This window comes from Brassica napus, chromosome C5, assembly GCF_020379485.1.
Source record: "Brassica napus cultivar Da-Ae chromosome C5, Da-Ae, whole genome shotgun sequence".
Lineage (NCBI taxonomy): Eukaryota > Viridiplantae > Streptophyta > Magnoliopsida > Brassicales > Brassicaceae > Brassica > Brassica napus.
Genome location: NC_063448.1, coordinates 7,344,977 through 7,366,747, shown reverse-complemented (window position 1 = coordinate 7,366,747; position 21,771 = coordinate 7,344,977). Strand labels below are relative to the sequence as shown.

General features: G+C 37.8%; 4 protein-coding genes across 4 annotated transcripts; 3 read left to right on the top strand and 1 right to left on the bottom strand.

The window, feature by feature from the left end:
- Positions 1-5,339: 5,339 nt before the first annotated feature.
- Positions 5,340-11,984, top strand: LOC106401290 (nuclear pore complex protein NUP155). The gene is made up of 13 exons (XM_048758095.1): positions 5,340-5,735; positions 5,881-6,050; positions 6,124-6,250; positions 6,374-6,636; positions 6,716-8,333; positions 8,429-8,641; positions 8,737-8,984; positions 9,399-9,762; positions 9,905-10,098; positions 10,189-10,537; positions 10,845-11,063; positions 11,153-11,478; positions 11,588-11,984. The coding sequence occupies exons 1-13, from the start codon at positions 5,577-5,579 to the stop codon at positions 11,694-11,696; spliced, it is 4,359 nt and encodes a 1,452-aa protein (XP_048614052.1). The 5' UTR covers positions 5,340-5,576; the 3' UTR covers positions 11,697-11,984.
- A 610-nt stretch (positions 11,985-12,594) lies between these two features.
- Positions 12,595-16,162, top strand: LOC106401374 (microtubule-associated protein 70-4). The gene is made up of 11 exons (XM_013841880.3): positions 12,595-13,032; positions 13,110-13,195; positions 13,444-13,509; positions 13,580-13,750; positions 13,836-14,006; positions 14,096-14,251; positions 14,335-14,481; positions 14,835-14,906; positions 14,993-15,511; positions 15,601-15,794; positions 15,865-16,162. Exons 1-11 carry the CDS (start codon positions 12,843-12,845, stop codon positions 15,899-15,901), a joined length of 1,809 nt encoding a protein of 602 aa, XP_013697334.1. The 5' UTR covers positions 12,595-12,842; the 3' UTR covers positions 15,902-16,162.
- Positions 16,163-16,400: 238 nt separating this feature from the next.
- LOC106400480 (uncharacterized protein At1g43920, Chloroplastic-like) lies at positions 16,401-20,558 on the top strand. The gene is made up of 2 exons (XM_013840838.3): positions 16,401-19,234; positions 19,354-20,558. Exons 1-2 carry the CDS (start codon positions 19,079-19,081, stop codon positions 19,639-19,641), a joined length of 444 nt encoding a protein of 147 aa, XP_013696292.3. The 5' UTR covers positions 16,401-19,078; the 3' UTR covers positions 19,642-20,558.
- LOC106398445 lies at positions 20,379-21,727 on the bottom strand. Its single transcript, XM_013838997.1, has 2 exons — positions 21,266-21,727; positions 20,379-21,188 (listed from the first exon to the last, which is right to left on the bottom strand). Exons 1-2 carry the CDS (start codon positions 21,725-21,727, stop codon positions 20,379-20,381), a joined length of 1,272 nt encoding a protein of 423 aa, XP_013694451.1.
- Positions 21,728-21,771: the final 44 nt, after the last annotated feature.

The following is a 21,771-nucleotide window of genomic DNA, read 5'->3' as shown; positions in this document are numbered from 1 at the left end:
TGAAAAACGGAAGTGTAAAAGAAACAATGTTAAACAAACGGAGAATGCAAGAATCGTATTACCATACTATATATTTTACATAGAGTAGTAGAAATACATATATAGTTCCAATTCAAATAGCATATACATAATATAGCGACAGTTGATGTCAGCATAAATAAACTGATGTACTTACTCAGTCACCCAACTTGGAAATAAAACATCTCCGCTCAGTCACCCAACTTATACTTGTTCCATTTCATATGAGGGTATTTACCATTCTATCTGCAAGAAATATAATAGATTTACAGTTTATTATTTACTAATTTAATCATGAACAAAGACGGTGAAGTGTGCAGTTGGGGAGAGGCGATGATGTAATTAGTGCAATAAATTTGCAATTGTGGGTTACAGCTCTTCCATATTAAAGAGTAGGGGAAAGCCACGTAGAAAGTTAGATTTACTGAAGATATTTTTACTGTGGAGAGGTAAACGAGTGGTGGAAATGAGCACTGCTAATCTTAAATGGTGAAGTGAAAGAAAACCATAAATGGTGTATTCCATATAATAATAATGTAATCTATGTGAAGACCCTCAGAAGCAACAAAGTGAAGAAAGTTACAGATTCACTGTTTGGAAGCAAGAAGGAGGTAAGTTCGTGTAAGAATATTCTAATAAACCTAGTTTCATAGGAAATTTACTATTTTCTGATACAATAATACTATTCTGAATCTGTAATGGAATAAATTTTGAAATATAAATGGATTTCCACTTACTTTTAATTGCAGATGAATAGCGAAGATAAGGTTTTACTGGTTGTTGGATCTTGGGTCAGTGGTAGACATAAAAGATGGGTGTTCGAACCAGACCATTCCTTCATTGGTGAGCACTACATTAACCTCTACCGTGATATGAACATGTCTGATTTAGTCAGAGGAGTAAGAGAGAAGATAAATCCAACTTATGAAGGAGTCCAATTGAAACTATCTTATCAATACTACACTTGACATTAAACACTAGCTGCAGAATACATCATGTATATATTTAAGTATTATAATGGGATTTTGGAGACATGTATTTACATTGATAATGAGCCAGATGAAATACAAAACTAACTGAGGTGATAATAGAACAGTTGAGAGTAATCACTAAACCCAAGTTAGGGGAATATAAACCCCAAGACATAGGTAACGGAACCCAAACCTTTTTGAAATTGAATCCACCTGGCATACTAGGGGACATATGTATTTAGACGCTTCATGAGCAAAATCAAATACAAAGATAGGGGTATGATAATATAATACTTGACATCAAATACTAAACCCAAGATAGGGAAATATAAACCCCAATCCAGTACAGGGAAGCGAAATCTTTGGTAAACTAAATATGCATGCATTAATACACAGAGATAGGTATTTACATTCTTAATTAGCCACACGAAATACATAACATCAGCTTCTGGTAATACAATAGTTGAGTATAAACACTAAACCCAAGTTACGAAAATATAAACCCCAATACATAGGGAAACCACATCTTATGGAAATATAAACCTCATGACCACATGGAATATGCAGTGGGAAACGTAGATACAAATTTTAGAGTGACATGTATATATTGTTGAACCTTTTCCATTCCATATACTGTATACAATGTCACTTGGATACAAATCTAATGGGGGAGTGGTAAACTACTACACCTCATCCTCCAATGCACTCTTTATCACTTCAATCCAACGGAGATTGAAATAGTTGTTAACCCTTTTCTTGCCAGTGGGTTCTCAAACAATCCACTTGAAAGGTCTAACTCGTCCATAACAAACCTGGATGTTATCAAAAAAAGATAGACAAAGAGTGAGGATGGTTCATCGTGGCAAATGCAATATATAAATGAACAATGAGCTAAACAGAGGATGAACCGGGAGAAGAATGGAAAATCATTATGAGCGACTTTACTATTCGATATGAAATGGAATACTTTGAAAGGCATACTATTTGACTTGTTTAGAATATCTGAATACTATTCCACTTGTTAATAATAGGAACAACAAAACGTACATGAAGAACCTACTAATCAAACCACACCCAAACACCAATTGCAGCAAATCAAGAATAATGAAAACCTATAGTCTACGACGTACAATGATATAGTGGGTGACGAATACTATTACATTTGAAATAGAAACCGGATCCGGAAACTCATACTATGTGTACTGACAGGATAATTCTATTGAATGATATGCTACAATCTGCACATGAATTACTAGACCACTTATTTAGAATATCCGCATACTATTCCAGTTGTTAATAATATGAACAGTATAACGTACATTAAGCATCTACTACTTAAACCACACCCACATACCAGTAGCAGCAAAGCAAATATAATGAAAACTTATATTATACTACATACAATGGTTGAGTGGTTGTCGAATATTATGACATTTGAAATGGAAACCGAATCTGAAAATTCATACTATGTGTACTGACAGGATAATTCTAAGGAATGATATTCTACACATCTTCATATGAATTACTACACCACATAGTTCACAGCATCGACATGAAACAATTCAAATTTAAGAAACCCTCACACAACACGGGAAAACTCAAACCCTAAAAAAGTTTAAGAAATTTTGACCTCCGAGGATGGAATTCCATCACCGGAAGTATGGTATCCCGGTTCCTTCACGATGATACAAACAACAAGTAAAAACCCTAATTTTGACGAGATGGAAAAATCAAATCAGAGAAACAGAGAAGAAGCATATGGAGTCCTGAACTTACTGCGGTGTCAGAGATTTGAGAAACCCGCTACGCCATGAAGTTGGAGATACCGGTGGTTTAACTTGCCTCCACCGAGACCGGAATGCAGTAGCGAAGACGGAGACAAAACCGTTAAGCAGTAGAGAAGACGGAGACGATCAGAAGAGAGAACGACGGAGATGCTCAGGGAATTGCATGCGGAGGCGAGTGGGTGGAGGGGAACTACGGCAGGGGCGTCTGGAGTGCGAAGAACCACCGATGAAAAAAGTGAGAATGGAGGTTGTGTGGAAACGGAGAGGACACGATTTACTTTGGAGGTAAAAAGTATTTTATTTTTAATTTTTTTTTCTAGCAGGTGAACCGGTAAATTGGAGAGGGTATCACAGTAATATTATGTATATAAGATGCCGTGTATACATCCATTAGGGTAAACAGCTAGTCTGCTAATTATGGTTTTTTTCATGTCTATAGGCCCCAATTTCCCTATTTTTAAAATCAGATTTTTTTATCAACTTTTAAAATCAAATTTATAATGGCAAAAACAGAAAGTAAAAAACATAGGAACGAATACTAAGGGATAAAAGAAAACATGTTAATATTGTAAGACCAATAGTTTTTTTTTTTAATCGATGTATACATACTCATACTGACTCTGTAAATCAGGAAGGTAACTCTGCATCACATGATGAAAGACGGTTGTTTTCTGGCACTGCGTGCTAGACTATTCGCCTTTAAATTCTTCGTCCGAGGTACATGAATGAGCTCTGAGCTGAGGAAGCAGTCTTTTAAAGTTTTGATGTCCGCGAGATATCACCTAAACGCTGGCCGTTCTTCTGGTTCCGAAACCATCTTCACCAATTGAGAACAATCTGTTGCAAACTTGATACTGTCGCAAGTTCCTCATACACTCTATTGCCCATATTAACGCCTCCATCTCCGAGTGAAGAGGTGAGAGACTTGCCCTAACCTTTCTTGCCCCCATTAGTCCGTCAAAACCCTCCAGAGTGCTATACCAGTCTTGTCCGGAATAAGGTTCCTTATCCTTCCACGAACCATCTATGAAGCACCAACGCCCCGTAATTGATGGTAAGGTCTAGACCTCGACATGTCCTGCTGCCCTCTGAATGTTCGGCACCTGTGCCTATGAAAAGAGAAGTTTAAATCAATCAAAAGAAAAGTAAAATAAAATAAAATTTACCCAAAATAATGAGCAAGTAAGTATATCGATATGTAAATCAAATATTAAAATCTTATATATTAAAATAGAAGTCATGATTTCTTTTATGTGTGATTTTTTAATTTGGACCATCACTTAATTTTTTTTATTAAATAGAATCTTTAAAATACTTTAATCATAATATCTTTTGATATATTTTCATTTTAAATATAAATATATTTATTTTAAAATTCTAACAAATCTGTTTTAAAAGATTTTTACAATATCTTCATTTTCGAAATTATATTTAAATATTTTCACTAATTTTTAAATTAGTTTGAAATATTATTTTACATTAATATATTCAGTTATCGTTTCTAAAATGAAAAATAAAAAATTCTATAATATTTTATTTATTATATAATCATAATCAATCATATTAAAAAAAATTATTATATTGAGCTAAATAAAATAAAATTGTATTAAATTTATAAATTTATATATTTTATATATTTTTTCGTAAGTATAAAATATTTAGTTCAAAAATAAAATCTATTACGTTGGTAAGATGAGTTAACATTAGCAAACTATATAATACATGTATAAAAATTAACATGTATTTCCTTAAAACTAATAATATAAAATATTTGTAACTACTTTAATCATAATATATTTTCATTTCAAATATAATCTATATTATATTTTAAAATTTCTAATAAATCTGTGTAAAAATATTTTAACAATAACTTAATGTATTTTAAGTTATCGTTTATAAAATAAAAAATAAATAAATTATATCCTATTTTATCTAAATATGATAAAATAATTTATAAATTTTATTTTCATAAATATAAACTATTTATTTTAAAAATAGAATATGATGATAGAACGGCTTAAAATTAGCAAACTATATAATACATGTATAAAAATTAACATATCTTAGACTTTTGTATATACAATAATATATTATCTAAAATGAATAAGCATAAAAATATTGGTAAAAAGAAATCCAGCTTTGAAAGACGGGTCAAAATTTAGCATAAATTAAATATAAAATAAGTTTCAAATACTTTCTCATGGATATATTAATTTTTTTAATAACTAAATGCAAATACAATAAGATAAATATATAATAAGAAATGACAAATACATACGGTTTGAAACAATTGATTAATTATAACATGTAAATTATAAAATTATCGTATTTGCAATAGTTATATAAACATTTAAGTATATGATTAACGTTAAAAATATATACCACTTATGTTCTAAAACAATAATGTATGTATTTCAAAATCTAGCGCAAGATGTTAAAGAAGATATGAAAAACTTGACCCGACCCGGGAAGCAACAAAATTCGACCCGAAAAACTTACCGGGAAAAAAAGGAAAGGCGAAGTTAGTCACACCGAGAAGCCCTCCGTACTTAAATTATAAACCCTCTCTTACTCTGGGCCTTTCGCTCGCACACACACACACACACACTCCCTTTCTCCCTCTCCTCTTCTCCCCAATCGATTCTTTTCGCTCCGAGATTTGAACGAAAAAAGTTCGAACCTTTTCTCTTGTTCCCGCTCTCTTGGGGGAGCCAAAATCGATCTAGGGTTCTGGGTCTGTCGCCCCCCCCCAAGCCAAAAACTCGATTCCTTTTCAGTATTGTTTGTTATTTCAATTAACATGTCGCAAGACGAGGAGATTGTGATGCGGGACGTGACGAACGCGGGACTCTGCGTCGGTGACCGCATTGGCCGAGAAGCCGCATCTCAGCTCGATCTAGAGGAAGCTCTAGAAGCTTCCAGATACGCTAGTCATCCGTACTCCACTCATCCCAGAGAGGTGAACGACTCGTATATGGGTTTTAATTGAAGAAGCAATTAGCTTTGGTTTCTTGAATTCGAGTAAAATTACAAGAAGAGGATGTATCGTTAGGGTTTTGAGCATTGACATGTATGTGTGTGTGTGTGTTTACTTTTTGATGCAGTGGCCACCGTTGATCGAAGTGGGTGACACGTGGGAGTTGCCTTCTGTACTTATTGATAGGTATAATTCGGCAGGTGGTGAAGGGACGGCCTTGTGTGGGATTTTTCCAGAGATTCGACGGGCTTGGGCGTCCGTTGACAACTCTCTCTTCTTGTGGCGTTTTGACAAAAGGTTATTCTTTTAGTTCAGACTTCAGAGTTTGAGATGTCTCATTGCTTTCTACTGATAAACGAATGTAAACTAGGGATGGGCAGTGTCCTGAGTATAGCGGGGAAGAGCAGGCTATTTGTGCGGTTGGATTAGCTAAATGTAGACCTCGAGTTTTTGTTGAAGCTATTCAGTATCTTTTGGTGTTAGCGACTCCTGTTGAGGTAGGTGACACTTTTTTTTTTTTTCTTTTTTTTCAAAAGGCTTCAATCTGATCACAACTTTTGTTAGTTTTGTGGTATTTTATATAATTTTCTGAGAGAAAAAAAACTGTACTTTCTTATCAGTTGGTTCTTGTTGGAGTTTGCTGCATTGAAGGACCTGATGGTAGAGATCCTTATGCTGAAATTTCAGTACAGCCTCTGCCTGACTATACAATATCATCAGATGGAGTAGCCATGACATGCGTTGCATGTACCAATAAAGGGCGGATTTTCATGGCTGGGCGTGATGGTCACATATATGAGCTTTTATATACAACTGGCTCAGGGTGGCATAAACGTTGCCGTAAGGTGTGCCTTACCGCAGGTGTTGGTAGTATGATCTCGAGGTACCCATATTCTTTTATCTTTAACTCTTTGTACTTCTGATCGTTTTAAAACATATATCTCTAATTCTGTCAATGTTAGGTGGGTTGTACCAAATGTATTCAAGTTTGGAGCTGTTGATCCTGTTGTGGAGATGGTAATTGATAATGAAAGGCAGATTTTATATGCCCGAACTGAAGAGATGAAACTTCAAGCATATGTCTTTGGCCCGAATGGGGAAGGCCCTCTCAAGATGGTTGCAGAAGAAAGGAATCTGTTAAACCAGAAGGACTTGAGCCAAGGAAATCGACAGTCAGCAGCGGCAGGTCGAGCTAACAAGCCAACTATAGTCAGCATTTCACCATTGTCCATGCTGGAATCCAAGTGGCTGCACCTTGTTGCTTCCTTATCAGATGGCAGGAGGATGTATCTCTCCACCTCTTCAAGTGGAAGTAGTTTCAGTGGGTTCAACAACCACCGCCAGGCTCCGAACTGTTTAAAAGTCGTTTCAACTAGGCCATCTCCTCCATTGGGGGCCGGTGTTGGGCTTGGTTTTGGAGCTGCATCTCTTGCTGGTAGAACTCCGAATGAGGATCTCTCCATGAAGGTTGACACAGCATATTATTCTGTTGGAACCCTTGTCCTTTCAGATTCATCGCCACCTGCTATGTCTTCTCTTCTGGTTGTTAGCAAAGATTCAAGCGTGCATTCTCAGGTTGGCGGCACTTCAGGGTCAAGTTCAAGGAGTTCTCGGGCGTTACGGGAAGTAGTCTCCTCTCTACCCATTGAAGGCCGTATGCTTTTTGTAGCAGATGTGCTCCCCTCTCCCGATACTGCTGCTACTATTCAATCATTATATTCAGAACTTGAATACTGTGGACTCGAAGTCTCGGGAGAGTCTTATGAAAAGGCTTGTGGAAAACTCTGGGCCAGAGGTGATTTATCGACCCAGCATATTTTGCCAAGGAGAAAGATTGTCGTTTTTACCACCATGGGTATGATGGAACTGGTCTTTAATAGGCCTGTTGATATCTTGAGAAGACTTCTAGAATCTAACTCTCCAAGGTCCCTTCTGGAAGATTTCTTCACTCGCTTTGGAGCAGGCGAAGCAGCTGCAATGTGCTTGATGTTGGCTGCTCGGATAATAAATTTTGAAGATTTAATTAGTAACATTGTTGCCGATAAAGCAGCTGAGGCTTTTGAGGATCCGAGAATGGTAGGAATGCCACAATTTGATGGCAGTAGTGGATTATCAAACACTAGAACAGCAACTGGAGGTTTCAGCATGGGCCAAGTTGTTCAAGAAGCTGAGCCCATTTTCTCAGGTGCTCACGAAGGGCTCTGCCTTTGTACATCAAGATTACTTTTTCCCATATGGGAACTTTCTGTGATGTCTAAAAAACCCAGTTCTGATAGCATGTCTGGGGACGGTCTGGTGGTTTGTCGACTTTCTACCAGTGCTATGCATATGCTGGAAAGCAAGATTCGATCGTTGGAGAAATTCTTAAGATCTAGAAGGAACCAGAGAAGGGGGCTTTATGGATATGTTGCTGGGCTAGGAGGTGTAACTGGCTCTATTTTGTATGGTACTGGTACAGAGTTGGGAGCAAGTGAAAGGAATATGGTTAGGAGCTTGTTTGGAGCCTACTCCAATGGAGGCGAATCAGCAAATAAAAGACAGCGCTTGCCATATAGTCCTGCTGAATTGGCTGCCACGGAGGTAAGATTTGTTGAATTCTTATAAATCTAGTGGTACTTTCGTCCTCTTCAGTTGGTCCGTTTAGTAAGTCTTTAATTAGTCTTTCCCTCCTGCAGGTGAGGGCGATGGAGTGTATTAGGCAGTTGCTTCTCAGATCTGCAGAGGCCCTTTTCCTACTCCAACTTCTTTCTCAACATCATGTTGCTAGATTGGTTCAGGGCCTTGACGCAAACTTAAAGCAAGCTTTGGTTCAATTGACATTCCATCAGTTAGTTTGTTCTGAAGAGGGTGACCAAATTGCAACAAGGCTCATATCTGCCGTGATGGAGGTATCTCCCTTTATAATTTAAACTAGCCTTAGTGCCCCCCCTCTTCCTAATTGTTTTGATTGGCTAACTTAAATATGATACTACTATTGCGCCAGTATTATACTGGCTCTGATGGCAGGGGAACAGTCGACGATATTAGTGGGCGACTACGTGAAGGTTGCCCAAGCTATTTCAAGGAGTCGGATTACAAATTCTTCCTAGCTGTTGAACGCCTTGAAAGAGCTGCTGTGGCTGTAGATGCCGAGGAGAAAGAGAGTGTTGCTAGAGAGGCGTTCAGTTTCTTGAGTAAAGTCCCGGGATCTGCAGATCTCAGAACCGTCTGCAAACGTTTTGAGGAACTGAGGTTAGTTTTTCATTCAAGTAGATGTCCACAAACTTGGTTAGTTTTAGTTTATGATCGTTGGTCGATAAACCTTAGTTTCCTTTTACTTGTTAGAATTGTTTTAAAGCTTTTATTCTTAGTAGCAGTCGAAGGAGTGTTGAATCCTTTAAGCCCTTCTGAAACGAAGTTCAAAGAATATTCCAAAATGCTTTCTCAGTGACAGTAAAGCTAGCTTATGATTAGAAAAAAATGTATTTGTAAAGATAGACAATGGAATCTAGAAATTCGCAGTTAAGCATTCACACAAGAGTAGAGTAAAAATCCTAAATCTAATTCCTTGAGGGGAAACGGTCAGCTTAATGCAGATACATGATGCATGTTTTGTTGCCCTTTAATATTTCATTATTTGGTATACACTCGGAATAAATTTTACAGGTTCTATGAAGCTGTTGTCTGCTTGCCTTTACAGAAGGCCCAAGCCCTTGATCCTGATGGCGATGCTTTCAACGACCAAATTGATGCTTCCATTAGAGAGCATGCTCTTGCCCAGCGAAAACAGTGCTATGAAATTATTGCCAATGCCTTGCGATCTCTAGCTAGTTCCATGCTAGACGAGGCTTCACGTAGACAATATATATGCCAGATTGTTCATCTTGGTGTGCAATCAACTGACAAGGCATTCCGGGAGTACCTATACACGGCCATGATAGAACTGGGTCTTGAAAACGAGCTACTGGAGTACGGAGGTCCAGATTTGGTACCTTTTCTACAGAATGCTGGCAGTCCTTCTGCATCAGAGGTATGCTCTTTATACGCTAGTGGCTAGCTCTTTAAATTATTTCCAATGTTATATTGTCAGGATTCGTATCGTATTCTGTAAATAAACGAGGTATAAGGCAACTGTTTTCGAGGAATTATTCATTTCTCTTCTTATGCCATAGGTCGGAGCTGTTTCTGGATCATCTCCGCTGGGTCACTCAGGGACACAGATTTCATCAAATCAAGCAAAATACTTTGATCTACTTGCGAAATACTATGTGTCGAAGAGACAGCATGTGCTTGCTGCTCATGTGTTTCTACGGCTTGCAGAAAGACGCGCAATTGTTTCAGGGGATAATCCTACTCTTGAACAAAGGTAAGCAATCTATCTTGAAAGTTGCCCTAAGTCACACATTACTCTCTTTTCCTTTTCCATATCTAATGGGTTGCTGCCTTGTGAATTTAGGCGACAATACCTTAGTCACGCAGTTTTACAGGCCAAGAATGCAAGCAATAGTGATGGTCTAGCAGGTTCTGCTCAAGGTGGTTGTGACAGTGGGTTGCTTGATCTGCTTGAAGGCAAACTAGCAGTTCTTCAGTTCCAAATAAAAATCAGAGACAAACTTGAAGCTATTGCCTCCAGTTTTGAGTCCTCGGATGCCATGCAGGACTCTGAGCCAGTACTTAATGGTGATTCTAGTGATGATTCCAGCTTAGCAAATGCAGCAAATGAAAAGGCCTTGGAGCTCTCCGTGGAACTTAAAAGCATAACGCAGTTGTATAATGAATATGCTGTCCCGTTTGAGCTCTGGGAGGTAAGTTTGAAAATCATAAACTATCGTCTTTCAATGTAGTTTTGGACCATGTTTCTGGTTAACTGGTTTTCGAGCACTAAGTTTTGGAACAGGGGAAGCCGATACTTCTCCATATCTATAACTTAGCTAATATTCTCTTTATTAGGCAAAGGCAATAGTGACTGCTTCAGTATCGTGGTTTTAAAAGGGAAATCATAAGATCAAACTGTTTACATAGAAAGATTCAGTGCTAGTATCTCCGACACTTTGTGAAGGCTCTCTTTATATTGAATGTTTGCTTATCTGGCCTCATTCATATCATATGCAGATCTGTCTGGAAATGCTCTACTTTGCCAACTATTCTGGGGATGCTGATTCAAGCATAATAAGAGAAACGTGGTCTAGACTCATGGAGCAAGCTCTTTCACAAGGCGGGATAGCTGAAGCCTGTTCAGTTCTCAAGAGAGTGGGATCTCATGTATATCCTGGCGATGGAGTTGTTTTACCGCTCGACGTTTTGTGCCTTCACCTCGAGAAAGCTGCACTCGTAAGCTCCTCTCTACTCGTTATGTCGTTGATTCTTTCCATCAGGTTAAGAAACTGGATTTGAATACCAAACTATGGTGGATTTTACAGGAGAGATCAGAGAGGAATGAACTCGTAGGGGATGAAGACATAGCTCGAGCTCTACTAGCCGCCTGCAAAGGCGCAGCTGAACCTGTGCTCAACGCTTATGACCGTTTATTATCCAATGTAGCCATTGTACCATCTCCGAATCTAAGAATCCGTCTCCTTGGTTCGGTTCTGGTGGTGCTCCTGGAATGGGCAATGTCTGTATTGTCAGACAGAATGGGATCGAGTCCAGCCAGGTCTTCTCTGATACTAGGTGGTTCGTTTGCGCACGAGAACAAGGCTGTTGTTAACCAAGGGGTCCGTGATAAGATCGCAAGCGCCGCAAACAGGCAAGTTTCTCTCGCTTTCATCTTAAGTAGGTCTAGAGGCATTCACTCGTGTTACATATAATATGTTCGGTGTTAGCAGATGTAATTTTGTTATTATGATAATGGACAGGTACATGACAGAGGTTAGGAGACTGACTCTGCCACCGACGATGACGGAGGGAGTATACGCAGGTTTCAAAAAACTTGACGAGTCTCTTTTAAGTCCATTCTCCTTCTGATCCATCCATCATCACTCTTGTTTTTTTTTCCCCTCTCTATTTGCATCCAGTTTCTTCACTCCATAGGGGCTTTTAGCAGCTTTCTTGTAACTTTAAAATCACTCCTGGGGGGAAAGTTCTCCCCTCTTTAGTCTTGAGAGAGAATCAAAATACTAAAAGAGAAACAATTTTACTCTGTAGTTCCTCTTTAAAAATTTGAGGCCTTGTGTCAATTTTTATCTGTATTCTGTAATTTGTTTATCGAATGTTGTTGGTTATTAATGGCATACTACTGTATTTGTGTGTCTATTGTATTTGTGCTCAATTTCAAAAATGATGTATCAGAAGGTCTGCCGCAATTCCTAATAATGAGGCTTTCTTCAATACTCGCCCAGTGTCGTATAATGTGTGGATTAAAATGAAGAACATTTACACATGCTCCAAAGTTAATCTAAAGCTTGATAACAAAAAAATCTGATTAGGAGTGAAGTGGTAAACCCGAGATGATGAAACATCATGGTCTCTAGTGATTTGTCGTACATGTGTTTGGACAGAATATCCAGATGGTCCCTAATAATCTGACAACACATACAAATCCAGATGGTCCCTAATCCTTCCAATGTAATTATGCGAGCACCAGTGTTATCGATAAGCTATGAGATATAAACTTTGATTAAACGTTTTGCTAATCTGTGACCATTAAAACAAAAACAATACCTTTTCAGATAATTTTCATTATGCAAAAATAAAAGTGTGAAGCGAAAAGGAGAAAATAAAATATTATTTTCCAGCTAAACAAGCAGAAGGTACTACAATTAACGCTATAAAATGGTAGACACTAGATTAAAACGCAATTAACAGTGACACGCCTATCGTTGTCAACCCCTAAACCTCATTTAAATCTCTCTCTCTCTCTCTCTCTCTCTACCTTTCTCACTCTACAAAACTAAAAACCAAAAGTGTTCTTTGCTCTCGCGATTCTAAAAACCCTAAAGCATTCTTCTAATGAGTTACTACTGTTCTCTGCTTTGCGCCGATCTCCCTTCTTAATTACGTTTTTAGTTTTCTCCTATGGATTTTTGTGAGTCTTTGAGTATAATAGTTTGATTAGATTTGGAGATTTTTGAAGTGTGGTGAGTAATTTAGATCGGCAAAAAAAAAAAAAAAATGGAGGAAAGAGGATTCATGTCACCTTCATTAGCGTCTTATCGAGAAGGAGGAGGAGGAGGAAGCAAGGGCTTGTCGCGACGGAGGCCAATGAGGCCGAGCTTTGACGCGGATAACGAGTTCATAACTTTACTCCACGGCTCGGATCCCGTCAGAATTGAGTTAAATCGTCTGGAGAACGAACTCAGAGGTACTAGATTATGATTGATTCTAGTACTTTTGGTTCTAGCAACTTGTTGTTTAACCGCATTGACTTGGTGTGTACAGACAAGGATAGAGAGTTGTCTGAAGCTCAAGCTGAGATCAAAGCGTTGAAGTTGTCTGAACGGCAAAGAGAGAAGGCTGTTGAAGAGGTTCATCCCTTACTTAACAAAGCTCCCAACTTTATTTTTTTATTTTGCATAATATTTACTTCACTTCCTATTGAAACTTATGATATTCATATTCACAGAAGATGGAGTAGTAGTCATGTATAAGTTATTTGGATAGTGGACAACCATCATATAGATCTTATAAGATATGAAGACATGAAATCATTTAATTCTTACAGTTGCGTCCGTGTACTGACCTCTCTCTCTTCTGTTTAATTTGTGTGCTGAAGCTCACGGATGAGCTGGGAAAGATGTCGGCAAAACTCAAGTTGATTGAAAATCTTCTTGAGACTAAAGTATGTTTCTTTATTCATCTCTTTCCTTCTTTCTCTTGGATTCTAATGTTTAATCGTTTTGTTGTCACAGAACCTTGAGATCAAGAAAATTAATGAAGAAAAGAAGGCTTCCATGGCAGCTCAGTTTGCAGCTGAAGCCTCTCTCCGTAGGGTTCATGCTGCTCAGAAAGATGATGACATGCCTCCTATTGAAGCCATTCTTGCTCCTTTAGAGGCTGAACTCAAGCTCGCAAGACAAGAGGTATTTTCCTTTTTAATGTATCTTTGCTTAGCTTGATTCAGTAAGTCATGAGACATTTTAAACAGCATTATCATCTGATTGGTAGATTGTTAAACTTCAAGACGACAACAAATCACTGGACCGCCTTACCAAATCAAAGGAAGCAGCTCTGCTAGACGCCGAAAGGACAGTTCAGTCTGCATTGGCAAAGGCTTCAATGGTTGATGATCTCCAGAACAAGAACCAAGAGTTGATGAAACAAATCGAAATTTGTCAGGTATGTCCATCATCTCTTTGTATACGCATTGTATAAGTGATATATCCCTTGCTTACCACGTGTTGGTCTTCTCCGTTGGTTTAAAATAGGAAGAGAATAGGATTATAGACAAGATGCACAGACAGAAGGTTGCGGAAGTTGAAAAGCTTATGCAGAGCGTGCGGGAGTTAGAAGAAGCTGTTCTTGCTGGTGGTGCTGCTGCAAATGCAGTGAGAGATTACCAGAGGAAATTCCAAGAAATGAATGTAAACTAACAACTCGAGCGCTTCTAAAGTGCCACAGTAACTGTTTATTTCTTCTTATTTTTGGTCTTGTCGTTGTTCCTTAGGAAGAGAGAAAAATTCTGGAACGGGAACTGGCCCGTGCTAAGGTCAATGCAAACAGAGTTGCTACTGTAGTAGCAAATGAATGGAAAGATTCTAACGACCAAGTGATGCCTGTAAGGCAGTGGCTCGAAGAACGGAGATTCATGCAGGTCTTGTTTTCTGTTCCTTACTTCTCTTGTTACTTCAAGTTGTGTAACATATTTAAGCAGCTCAAATCGGTTTAAGCCGTCTTAAATCGGTTATAAATAAATCTAATTCAATCTAAATTTGTGCAAATGTTAGTGTAAGTCCACTAATTTATCTGATTTCGTTTTTTATATATCTAATTGTTATAATTTATTAAAATAATTTTCCCCTGAAATCTAAAAAAATTAAAATATCGAATTTAAACAAATAATTCATAGGCCTATAAAAAGCACTTAGTTACAGTTACAGTTACAGTCTAGCCATTTCTCGAACTTTGACTAAAAACTATAGCCGTCTCCTGTTTTTGTCTTGACAGGGAGAAATGCAGCAACTACGTGACAAACTTGCCATAGCTGACAGAGCTGCAAAATCTGAAGCTCAGCTGAAGGTAGAAGAATCATAGCTAAGGGCACATCTGTAGATTTCTTTTTTTTTTTATACGGTCTTAATTTGGGACTGCTGATTATATTACAGGAGAAATTTCTATTACGGCTTAGAGTGTTAGAAGAGAGTCTAAAGAAGCCTAGCAACAGAGGCACGCCTGTTGTCAGAAGTTCAAGCAACGGTCCTACACGAAGACAATCCCTTGTTGGAGCCGAGACGAGTCCAAAATATTCTTCATCAAATGGTTCTGTGACCAAGAGCAGACCAAGTTCTCAGCCGAGATCAGCAACTGCTAGTGCGAGCACTGTACTGAAGCATGCTAGAGGAACATCTTCATCGTTCGATGGGGGAACCAGATCACTGGATAGAAACAAGGTGCTAATGAATAGACCAGGATCAAAGTTTCCTTCGAACCACCACTCTTCTGAAGGAGCTACCAGAGTCGAGTCGCCCAGCTCAATAAAAGTGGAAGAATCAGATGACAAGTCAACGGATAACGATAGTGTCCCAGGTGTGTTGTACGATTTGCTGCAGAAAGAGGTGATAACACTAAGAAAAGCTGCTCATGAGAAAGATCAAAGCCTGAGAGACAAGGATGATGCTATTGAGGTTGCTTACTTTAGCCTTCTCCTAGCCTTTAACTGAAATGTTATCTATAATAAAGTCTTAACGTATTTGGTGTTTGTAATGTGTTTTAGATGTTGGCGAAGAAGGTTGAAACATTAACAAAGGCCATGGAAGTTGAGGCAAAGAAGATGCGAAGAGAAGTAGCTGTGATGGGGAAAGAAGTTGCTGCCATGCGCGTGGATAAAGGACATCAAGATAGTAAAACCAGACGTATCTCTTCCATCTCTAAAGGATCTTCAAACACTGCTCAATTGCTTTCTGGAAGGTATCATATACTATGAGCTTTTATATATATAAGATGTCATTTTGTTTTAAGTGTTTTGATTCTTTCGCAGAGTGTCTGGACGAATTGGGATGACAAAGAGCACATAACAACAAGTTCAACCAATTCGATCAATAACCGGTTGATCTATTTTCTTGTACCAAATGTGATGAACCATCACTAGGAAGAGCTGAAAGAGAAAAAAACCGGTTTGGTTCTGTGTAAAAAAAATTGGCTTATATATATTTGCCTGATAAGAGAGGTAAGGAGTAAATTTTCTTATTTTGTTGTGTTGGTATAACCGTATAAGAGAGGTGGTAAGGCTTTGTATTATGTAACGTTTTAAGCTTTGAATGTGTGATTGTTTGTCCCTTGTTCGGTTAGTCAAGTATTTGGTAGCCTTAATATATATATGTGAGAATTCGGCCAAAAAAACACTGAACTTTGCGGAAATTGCCAAAAGAAACCTTGACATATGGGCTAGCCAATAAAACCGTGAACTTTTGTTGATTTTTTTAGTTTATTAAGAAACTTACGATTGACTGACCAGATTAACACACCGTTAACGGAGTTAACAGATAAATAAGCGGATGTTAATTTTGGGTGTTAAAGTATACGACGTCGTTTCATCTCTTTGTCTGATTAAAGACAAACGACGTCGTTTATCAACGCTTTTTTTATTAAAAACTAGAAGGGTGTCCGCGCTCCGCGCGGAATATTGTTTTATTGTTGTTAGATATGATTTTTTGGATGAAGTAATTATCTGGTCAGTCTTATTTGTAAAAAGCATTATTTGATGTTTTATTGTGTTATGTAGTATTAGGTAATATATTATGTGTTAATATATTATGGGTTTGTTTTTCAATAATGTGTTATTGTGTGTATAATAATACTTGTGTGGTGAAGTGAGCTTCTAATGTAAATTATATTGAATTTTAATAACTTTGCATTTACGCATTTGTTAATCTTAAGATTGATGGTTTTAGCGTCAAAATTGTATTTTAATTTGTCACATTTTTTAACATTACTCTTTTAAATGTTTTGTTGCCCACTCTCCATATTTTGACCTTGAGCCGTCCCCATCTATGTAATTCACCTACCTTTCCGGTGTGCGGTGCTTCTCGCCATCACTGAGAAAATACTCACCTTTGCGTTCTTGTTATTCCTCACATTCATCTCTTGTGATATTATCTGGTATTTGTTATAGATCATGCTTATGAGTTCCCAATTGTGCGGGTTTTTTTACTGTGTTGTAGGTTGTTTTGGTCAATATTGGTCCTCTTCTTTTTTAGATTTTGGTTAATGTTAGGAACTACATCTCGTTGGGTTGGATAAGAGTTCAATTGTCTTTGATGTTGTCTTCCTCTCGTTGACTTGCCGTCGATAGTCTCTGCTCGTCTTAGTTTTCAAGATTTGGTTTTTGGTGATCTGACTTCTATGCTCTTTTTCATAGCTCGAGGATAGCTCCACGGTTTGCTGATTTTGTTTTGTCTCCTTTTCTATCTTTGTTCTCTCATCTTGTTGCACCTTTCATTGATGCTCGCTTCTCTGGTGGCTCTTTTTCGCCATATTTGCTACTCCAGGTTTGGATAGTGTTTTCTTCTGCATATGCTTTGTGTGCTTGGAAGGTTATTTCTACTCTAAAGCTTGAGCTCTTGTTTTTCGGTGGTAGGATTCCATTCTCTCTCCCTCGGGTTGTTTCTTTTCTTCTCTTGATTTCCTTGGTGTAGGTGTGCGGAGTTAGTCTTTGGAGCTTTGTTGTCTTCTACTTAGAGCTTTGTGGTTCTTCGCTGGGATGAAAGCCTTGTATGTGCTTGTTTAGTTTGTGAGGTGCTTCTTAACTTTCAGCTGGTGGTTGTGATTCCGGTGCTTGAGGCATGTGTCTTCTTGTTTCGTGGTGACTCTGGTGTCCTGATGATTATTCTTTTTCTGACTTTTTTGGGTTTTTTGGGTTGGTGCTTGATCACGCTCCTTTGAGCTCGGAGGAATGCTTTGTCTTATATTTTACTCCCTCTGTTCCAAAATAGATGATGTTTTAGAAAGGTTATGATGTTTCAAAATAGATGATGTTTTGATCTTTTATATTAATTAAAATTTTATTGAAAACTGTGTGACCAGTGATGTCTTATATTTATTTTTAAGGATTGGATTAATTAATTTTGGTTTATATTTTTAATGTTATTTTTTAGAAAAAGTGTATACCTTAATTCTTGTGCATACACTTAAAACATCAAATATTTTGGAACATAAGGAATATCCTTTTATATTTTCTAACATCTGCTTGTTCTATCCAAGATATTATTGGTAAGATGAGGTAAGTTAGTTTTCTTTGTTGATTTTTTTTCAGCTCGAAACTTTTGTTGAGTTAGTGTTACTATAGTATTTGGCTTTTTCCTTTGGGTTGTGGAAGTTGTAGGTTTAGATTATGTGTTGTATTCTAGTTTTTTTCTTATTAGTTTGGTTATTTAATGATTTTTAATAGTAAAACAAATATATAATTTATAAATAAAATAATAGAAAATGATAAAATAACAAAAAATTATGTTATTTTTAGTCAAAAACCAAATTAAATATTTAAAATTATTTATTTATTTATTTATTTATTCATCTTGAATTTTAGTGACCAATAAAATAAATTATCAAATTTTATACAACAATGGTTAATATTTAAAGAGTAAATAGTGCATAATTAGAAAGTATTTGGCTAAATTGCAATAATCTATAAGAAAAAGGACTTAAATTGTAAAAAACAATATATATGAAGGACACATGTCATCAAACCCCCTAGCCACTTGTCATAAGAAGAGAAAAAGCTAACTTTATATATAAAGATATGGGTTTCCAACGGCTTGAACTCGTGTACTCGGGTTTAATGGTAGGGGTTTTTGCCACTGAGCTAGTGGACTTTGCAATAGATTTACGAACACAGTTTGTTTTATTCTCTTCGAATCCGAGTTAAAAGACAAATGAATAAAACGACGCGTTTTATATTGCTTTTTTATTAAAAAGATGGGCTTCCATCGGCTCGAACTCGTGCACTCGAGTTTAATGGTAGGAGTTTTTGCCACTGAACTAGTGGACTTTGCAATAGATTTACGAACACAGTTTCTTTTATTCTCTTTGAATCCGAGTTAAATGAATCAAAAAGAAACGACGGCGTTTTCTCCTCCGATTGGTATAAACCCTAAATTCCCAAAATCATAAATCCAGTTCGCGATTCAAACTCGATTCTCTTATATCTCGTCCTTAAGAATCTCGATTCTCACCTTTCCTTCTTCGAGTATCGCATGATGAGTTCGGGTTGTGAGGATTCGTCTGTGAATACGATGGAAATTCGTGGTATCCCGGAGCAATGCGGATGTGGTCGAAGAACTGGGATATACACATCAAAAACGAAGGTCGATCCAGGAAGAACTTTCTTTAGATGCCCAATGTTTCAAAATGTAAGTGTTTAATTTGATTGCAATTGATTGTGTTTAAGAAATTGTTGAACATAAAGCTTCAATGGCTAGGTAGTGAGAAATTGTTGAACATAAAGATTGTGTTCATGATTTGTGTCTAGGATCACTTGTATAAATGGGTAGATGAAGCTGTCTACGAAGAGGTTCAAGATGCATTGCCAAAAGTTGAGTGCTTTGCATCAGATGTTATGAAAATTAAAATGGAGATCGAAAGCATGAAAACCGTGGAGGAAGAGTTGAAAGAAGATGTCAGGAAGGCGAGCAATGAACTTAAGAAGCTGAATGTGATCATGAAAGTGGGTTTTCTGGTGGTTTGTTTAGGCGTTGTGATATGTCTTGTGTTGATCATGTTTGACAAAGCAGATGGGTTGTGTTTGAATAGCTACTAGGAGACTTTGTTTATGTAATGGTAATGGTTTCAGTAAGGTTTTAAGACTATGTTTCAGTAAGGTTTATGTTTTACTTCTTGATTGTTTATAGAAGGACAAATGAACACACCAATGAACAGACCATCAAGATAAACAACATGATGAAAACACAAAGATAATAACCAACACTATCTTCATTGAGAGTTTCAAATTAAAACAGCAGGAAGAGAAGAAAAAAAAAGGTAATTCTTGTTCCAAAAGCATTCAGACAGAGACACCATCATAAACGACACACAACAAAAGCATATTTAATATTGATCTAAAAGAACCATCTTCCCCACGTTGTTGTCTGTGATGGTTGAGCTTGTGAGGATTGGGGAACTTCCCATCGTGATGGTTGAGCTTGTGAGGATTGACCTTGTGAAGATTGAGGAACTTCCCATGGTGATGCTTGAGCTTGTGAGGATTGAGTTTGTGAGGATTTAGCTTGTGATGATTGAGCTTGTGACTCGCCAAAATGTAGTCCCGGTAACATATAAATGAATTGTCAGACACATTACCGATAGCTAAAAAACTAAGACCATAACCAAGACCCTAACCTGATATTTCCTTGGTCTGCATCTTGGTTTCTTAGGTGGACTCTGAACAAAAGCCTTCCGACATGTATTCTTGTAGTGCCCTTCTTCTTTGCAATTAGAGCATGTCATTACCCTGTTCGCACGGCTCAGCTTGGTAGTAGACACTGTCTCATTGGTTCCCTACTTTCGATCATGGTTTTTAGGCCTACCAGGCTTGCCATTTCGATTAGGTGGTGGAATCACACCTAATCTATTGGTCCGAGGCCACTCTATCATCCCATTTACAGGTCTGATCCCAAAACTGTAGGTTTCACGCCACTTAGAGGTTGTGTAGCAAGGAGCAACAAATTCAGAAAGTTTTTTTCTCACACCAAGGATGACCTTAGCAGCATGGATGCAAGGAATACCATTCATTTGCCAGCTTTGACATGCACAAGTCTCATTCTCCAAATTCATCACATATGACTGGTCTTTATCCTCCACCTCAGTCTCTGGCCTAATTTCCCAACGCAGACTACACTCTTTTGACTTCTTCTCAACCCTGTCTAACTCTTTATGTGTCTTCTGGGTGAACCTAGTCTTCCTGTCCTTAGTCATCTTAGACATATTGTAGTTCCTAGTCATACATTGGCGCCTTATCTCCTCTAACATGTCTAGCAAAGGCTTCTTCCTAGGCTCCCTGATGGTCTTGTTGAAGGACTCACACAAGTTGTTCAGATTATCATTCCAGTAGGAGCCTATCTTGAAGAAAGCTCTAGACCAAGTCTCTGGCTTTGTCTTTATCAGAGATGCATGTGCGCCAGGATCATAGTTCTTAAGCTCGTCCATGTTGTAGTTGAACATACCAAGAGTGTAGCTCCTTGCAATGAACCAGAAGAACCTCTGTAAACTTAGATCTTTTCCACCTTTCCTCCAGTTCTCGTATATATGGCGACAACACTGTCTATGCTCAGCTTCTGGAAGGAGGGTATGAACTGCCTTCACTAATCCCTACAAGATCAGAAAAAAAAAGAAATCAGAAACAAGAATCAAACATTCATTGAGTATCATGAAAGCAAGGTGTTTACCTTTTGTTTGTCAGACATTATAACAAAGCCGTTCCCATCTTCCAATCCCAAATCCAAGGCCAAACGCTTCACAAACCAATCCCAGTTTGTATCATTCTCTATCTCTACTACAGCCCAAGCAATAGGGACAATCCTATTGTCTCCATCTCTTCCAACCGCAGCCAACAACTGTCCCTTGATGTCCCATTTCAAAAAGGCTCCATCAAAGCCAATAACAGGCCTACAAGTCTTCTTCCATGCTCCCTTTTGTGCTTGGAAACACATGTAGAGCCTGTAGAACCTCTGCTTGCTTCCAACCGTGGCTCCTGGTATTGTCTCAATGTCCATGGTTGATCCAGGATTGCTCCTCAATATCTCTGCTTGGTAATCCCAGATTTTATCAAAATGCTCCTCATGGGTTTTCCTCCTTTCTTTCATCACCTTCGTCTTGGCCTTAATGCATGAGTTTTCTAAAACTTCCATCTTATACTCCCTCAAGATCTCAGAATGTATCTCTTTTGCTGTGA